The sequence below is a fragment of the Phalaenopsis equestris genome, unplaced genomic scaffold (genome assembly GCF_001263595.1).
Source record: "Phalaenopsis equestris unplaced genomic scaffold, ASM126359v1 Scaffold001256, whole genome shotgun sequence".
NCBI lineage: Eukaryota > Viridiplantae > Streptophyta > Magnoliopsida > Asparagales > Orchidaceae > Phalaenopsis > Phalaenopsis equestris.
In genome coordinates, this window is record NW_018165695.1 from 75,000 (window position 1) to 81,973 (window position 6,974).

The 6,974-nt window shown below is 38.1% G+C and overlaps 1 protein-coding gene across 1 annotated transcript in view; it reads left to right on the plus strand.

The window, feature by feature from the left end:
• The first annotated feature begins 3,015 nt into the window (after nt 1-3,015).
• LOC110033685 overlaps nt 3,016-6,974 on the plus strand; it is a 28,065-nt gene continuing 24,106 nt past the window's right edge. Inside the window, exon 1 of the mRNA XM_020737740.1 lies at nt 3,016-3,462. Within this exon, the coding sequence (XP_020593399.1) occupies nt 3,124-3,462 (339 nt within the window). The 5' untranslated portion in view covers nt 3,016-3,123. The remainder of the gene's footprint in view (nt 3,463-6,974) is intronic.

Consider the following 6,974-nt stretch of genomic DNA (forward strand, 5'->3'; position numbering starts at 1 on the left):
AGATTTGATTAGCAGTATGGGTATGCAATGACTTGGCTCATTGGTGCGTAATATATATATATATATATATATACGCGAAAGACTTGGCTCATTGGTGCGGCCTCTGGCATAAGCACGTCGGTCGGGTCGGTGGTTCGAATCACGTGGCACATGCTCTTCGAATCAGAATCAAGCACACCGAGTTATATATATATATATATAATTCATTGAACTCTAAGAACTTAAACTGAACATGACAAAAAAAAATTAGTGAAACTTCAAATTTTGATAATAAAAAGTGAATTGAATTTAGTCATTCTTTGACGTAAATAATGAAATCTCATAAAATGAAAATTTCATTATATTCACCCAAAATGAAGATGCATGTACATCATAAATGACCAAAATTGCTTCATTGAAAACTTTAAACATTTCTATGGTGTCTCTTTTCTTATATCGAAGTAATACACAAACAAACAAAACAAACTTAACACAAAAATCTATCATTTCTGAAAGTAAGGCATAAAACAATCTCCTTTGATGCACAAATATTTTGACGATAACTTCGAAATCAGGAGTGCTATTTATTGCATAAATGGGAGTGCCTAAATTTTCCATGAGCATGAACAACTGTGATATCATGAGAAAAGACAACAAAAAAAAAACTTGTGATGAAACACAAATTATTCAACAAAAAATATACAAATCAAGTTTTAAACATCATACAAATCTTATATGTATGGTAATTAGTCTTATGTAGTCTTTATGTCATATTCTTTGGTAAAATGGAAACTGTTAATAAAATCTTACACTCGATCAATTTAAGAGACATTAGCATAGAACAATTATCACCATTGTTGCATCATTTTTTTATGTCACAAGTGTTGGATGTCCGCTCGAGCGCTACGGAACCTTGTTTGATGCATGTGCTGATTCCATGGCACAACACATCCATTAGAGACTTTTCATTGCGTGTTGAAGGACACACAACCACGGTCATTCTGTTAGGCTTTGAGCGAAGACCAACCGAAATTTTTGCACCTCGGATGACTTCAATTGGATCGATGAATAGTATTTGTTGTGTCACGAGCAAAACTTGCTTATATTGGCCCGTCCACCAGTGAGCATGTTCGGATGACCCCAGACGACGAAACGGACAACACAGTGCTTCTGGAATGTCGATTTTACCTATAAAGGACATCTGCTTTTGTTGCGACTTTGTGTGCCGGCTAAAAATACGTTTTGTAGCTGAACCTCCACTTCTCTTTCTTTCTTGAGGCATCCTTGCCACTTTGGCAGGAGTAAGACCTGCCACTTGGAGCTCCAACCGATAGTCATAGAATAGAGTGATGTTCCTTTGACCTTAGGACTACCGAGGTTCCCCACAAATGACGCAATTGACGAATTGTTGACCAGAGATTTTAGGACATGTTGCGCGACTACCATCATGATCATGCAGACTTGGGGTCTTAGCACTAGTCATTTCGACAGAATGAATATAAACACATGAGAAGTGCGTGACATATTTGTAAATTTCTCTGAAACTCTCGTATAAATGCAAATATATGCCATGAGTATAAACACATGAGAAGTTGGCCTTTATTGGAGTCAATTATTTTTCCGCCAAATAATCCTATCATCTGAAACCTCTTTTTTCTCAAAATTCATTTAGAAAAATTTCATCCAAGTAGCATACACCAAACCATATAATCCAACCATCAAACAAGGTCCATTTAAATACACAACACACAATTCTATTGAATTTGCATATCTCACACAATAAATTTAATATTCATGCACACAACACTCAAATCCGCAAAACCAAATCAAGGTGGACACCATTACAACCTAAGCAACATAGGGAAACCATTGTGAATCAGTCAAATATGCATGAGTACACTTGTCATCATCCCTCAAACGACTAAATATGGGCTCAACTATCATGAATGTAGACACATAAAGAATCGTGTGTTGGGTTTGTAAACTTGCAAGTCTCCAACAGAAAAGGGAGCAACCAAAACCATCAAGTAACCGAACCGTGTAATATGAAATCAAGGAAATGATGTTAACAAATGCTTAACCCTCCAACATTCTTCTCAATGTTTTCACTCAAAAAAAAAAGATTAAATCTCAATCCATGTTTAACCAAATAAATAACAACAAAAAATTTCTGTTTTCATATTGCTCCAACGAATTCTCAAATTCACATTCACATATCAAAAATCAACGTAGGAAGAATGACACTGAAATGCCAAAATGAAGACTCATTTCATAGGAATGTCTCATTCCCAAAGAGCAAATCCAACTTAAGAACCAACAAAATGTATGCATTAACCAAAGACTTCAAACATATCAAACAAATCACAAAGCATATGAAGCTTCCTATGTAAACATGGGGTTGTAGCTACCGAAAAAAGAGAAGAAATGCAAATCTCCGTTGCTTTGTATGTAAAAAAAAAAAAAAATACTGTGTGCAAAATATACGGCTCTTAAAGAGCAAATCCACAAAAAAAGAGATAAGTGGGAGAGGATACCGACAGATGGAGGAAGCAAATGCCGTCAAAAAACCCTATCCAAATGTGTCGCCGAGTGAAGAGGATGTAACGAGAAGAAACTCATGAGAGATCGCTTAGAAAATACACAAAAGAAAAAGGCACAATATAAACAAGAATAATACAAGATACAATCACAGTGTGACTTGATAGGGGCATTTAGAGTCTGTTTAAGGCAACTGCAGCTTATTGAATAATCTGCTAATAAGCTAATTAAAAATAATATGCTAATAAACTAGGTGCGGCAACTATCACAAATTTTTAGTTTATTAGAAAAGCCAAATCGCTGCTAGAAAGCTGTCACCGCACCTAGATAGTTTCAGTGTGAAAACGTTGTTTTAGTATTTTGAAAACTTATCAGTTGCCAAAATACAGTTTACCCAAAAAGATCAGGAGCATTTTAAAAACGTAACCGCATAGAATAAGCCGCCCCAAAATGCCCCAAAAATGTCCTTAATATACCACACCAAACTAACTGTTCACGGTATTTAGCTTCTAAATAATTGCAGAAAAAAATGCTTTTTCGATTGCGATAACTCTTTCGTCGTTCCAAACATCCCGGCACCCTTCCGCCGCTCATCGAATACTTTCCATGGATCCTAACCCTATGGTGCACCCAGCAGCCCTGCCCTACCACGATTACCCCTACGACATGAGACCCTCGTCCTACCCTGCGCCGCCGCCGCCTCCCGGTGCCATCCATCTCCCTAATCATTCCGCTGGTTACCACTCTTCCTACTACCATCAGCATCACACGAATCCTCCTCCTCCCGCTCCGATTGTCCATTCTAACCCCCAGCAGCAGAAGATCAACACACTCTTCATCTCGGGGCTCCCTGATGACGTCAAGGCCCGTGAGATCCATAATCTCTTCATTCGTCACCATGGGTTCGATTCTTGCCAGCTTAAGTACACGGGCCGTGGCAATCAAGTAACATTTCACCTCTCATTGATGCCCTAGGATTTCTTCTGAAAAATTTGTAAAACTCTATCTATATAGGTTTGTGTGCTAACCCCACAACGAGTTTCTTCCATTTCTTACCATGTACGCGAATGGCCGTTTTCTTCTGCGACTGTGTCCTCAGCGGTGATGGTGAGGGTAGTGAACTAGTAGTTTTTTAGCCACGAGCTTATTGGGATCTAGTTTAACTCAGCGGCATAGCAGTTTCTTTTCTCACGGTATTCTGCAATACTTAACGCGAGATGCTGAGGAGATTCTCACAGTGTTCTTGGTTTTTTGCATGATCCCACACACGATATCTCTTGAACCTTGCCGCAGGTTAAGAGCACCCTCATAAGATCTCGGCCGGATTGTTACTTCCTGTGCTGATATGGGGATCCTGCCGCAGCTGATGCTAGTGTTAGAGATGATGTTGTTGTTTCACTAAATAACATTTTTTTTTTTGACAAAAGAATATTGACACCATTCTATGGTTCCTACATGGTGTTTAGGTGGATTTTAGTGGGGAGGTGGTTGGGGAATAGCAAACGAATGATAATATGCGATATTGATGGAGGTTTGAAGTGGATAAATGATGTTTGGTGGCGGCCTCGACTGGAAACGATGAAGGGAATCATGAAAAGACGATCTACAGATGGTGAGGTTTACCATGTGATATCGAACAAGCTATGTGCATGATCTACAGATGGTGAGGAGGTTTACCATGTGATATCGAACAAGCTATGTGCACACCACTTGCAAAAGAAAAAGGATACAACACTCTTTATGAAATAAATTTGAAAATACAATCTCTAAAACACATAAGATCAAGAAAAAGTCTCAAAACAACCATAATACAACATATATAAATGCTTTTTAATAGAAAACAATCTAATTAGAAATAAAGAGATATGAAAAAGACAAAAAAAAAAAAAAAAAAAAAAAAAAAAAAACAAACAAAAAAAAACGGGTTGCTTCTGTTCTGCACTCGAGATCGTGGGGCTTCTCGCGATCCTGCGGAATCACAGGTTTGTAGGAGTTTCATGTGCCATGTCATTCCATGGGGTGGGAAATATTATGGTCTCTCGTTAGGTCAATTTTATATGTATTTTCATTAATCTTCTTAACTTGCTGCTATGTTTAACAATTTATTTTCAGATTTGCTGATGTAGGGTATACATATTCTAGACTCTAGTCTCAACATGAGTGCTAATCTTAATAGCTGGCACTGTCAATATAAACTATTGAAATTTGAGATGGTCTCACCTATACATAGTCTCTATGGGATGTGACCTGTGGATTGATTAGTAAAATGATTGTAGGCAAACTCCACTCAAGGAAGAACCAAATCTCACTGCTTGATGTTCTTTCCCATAAACTATCTAAGAAAAATTTCGAACTTGTGATTTACAATGTCTATCTACTCATCTGTTTGAGGGTGAACTGTTGATATGACGATTTACAACATCTATCTGTTCATTTGTCTGAGAGTGAGCTGCTGATTTGATTTGAAATATTGTGCCTAATTTGCCCGATTAATTTTTCAAAAGTGGTTGAAGAATTTCACATCTCTATATGAAGTAATACTCTTCGGTATATCATGAAGACCAAAGACTACAACATGTGATGCTTCCATTATCTTATGCCGGGAAGTAAATTCTGCTTTCTCGGAGAAGCAGTCTACCACCACAGTGATAGAATCCTTATTTTGTTGTGTTCGGGATAAGAGTACCATAAAATTTATGCTCACATCTAATCAGGGTGACTTTGGAACAGGAAGAGGAGTTATAACCTTATATCCTTAAGTCTTAGCCAAATAACATATATTGTATTGTTTGATGTGTCTCTCCACATCTAATGTCAATCCGGACCAATAAAGTTCTCTTTTAGTAAGGAATGGGTCTTGCCCCATGAAAATGTCCCCCTCATTGTGACACTCCCATAAAATACTCTCCCCAAGTGAATTTAGAGGGATGCATAATTTGTTCTGGAAAAATAGATATCCATAGGGTTTGTGATACTGTTCATTCAATCTATCCTGGCATCGGTTGCAAATTTCATGAAAATCCTCATTAGTTGCCTATAAATTCTCCAACACCTAAAAATCAACTAGTTTAGATTGCATAATAGTGATTAATAAGTGGCGACAATGCAGTGCATTTGCTATTTTTGTTCCCACTCCCAACCTTATATTTGAGCATAAAATAAAATGAAGAGAAATTTCACTCATGAGGCATGTTTGTGCCTTAGCTTACTTTGAATATTAAAAAATCTGAGGTCTCATGTTCAGTGTAGTGAGTAAATTTGTTCGTCAGTAAATGATGATTTAAGTGACTGATGACTCTCACAATAGTATAAAACTTATTATCATGGGAAGAGTATTTTTTCTTGGAATCATTTAGTTTTTTATCGAAGAGAGTAATAAGGTGCTTTCTTTGACTTATCACAACTAATTCTTATATTAGAGACATCACACTCTACTTCGAACACTTGATTGAAAGCTGAAAGTGCGAGAACGAGGACATGAGTCACTTGTTTTTTCAAAGCATCAAAATTAGTACGAGCATTGTTTGACTTGAGAAGCTTTGTTAAAGATGATGTGATTGAGCAGAAATCCTTGATAAATCTCCTCTAAAAAGAAGTCAGACCATGAAGTTAGTGTACTCGAGTAAATGACTAAGGCCTAGGTCAGGCCACAATAATCTCGATCTTCCTTGCGCCAATCTCATTGCTAACAATTGAAAGATACTGAAGTTAACCCAAACGATTGGGAAAGCAAATATTATTACTCAATAAACAAATAAACGGTTACAACTCACGCACTGAAAGGGGAATTACAACAAATACGACACAAAAACTCACACTAGGGTGGATCTAAAGTGGTGGTAGTGGTTGTTAGGGGTTTGGAAGTTTTGGTAGATAATTGGGATGGTTGAGTGGTGGTTGTAAGGTGACGGCGATTGTAGCAGGGAAGGAATTTTTGGTGTTATTTTGGGGTTGGCAGCAAGCATGGGATGGCTGAATAACGATATGACAACAAGGGGAAGGGCTTATGGGGCTGCGACGGTGATGCCAGATGTGGGGATTAGGGCAGGACAACAAAAGGATGGATTGGCGGGTTGCAGAAGCAAAGGTGGGGGTTTGGGACAACAAAAACAACGAAGCAGGTGGCTAGGACGACGAGGGGTGGCCAAGGGGAATGGTAGTGGACTGCGTGTTAGTATAGGGGAGGACTATCCGGGGATTGTGGCAACGAGGATGATGGTTGGAAAGGTTGTAGAGGAGTTGGGTAAAGATAAATATCCCCGCGGGATCGAAATATAACTGGAACACTACTTGATCTTTGGGGGATGGCATCACCTCGGACGAGTTACAAACAATTACCTTCTCATTTTTGGATACAACCTTAGAAGGGGGACATTGACAGCCAACGACTTTGTTAATAGGAATCTCAGAAAAAATAAATTGAACTCTAATACAACATATATATATATATGGGAAAC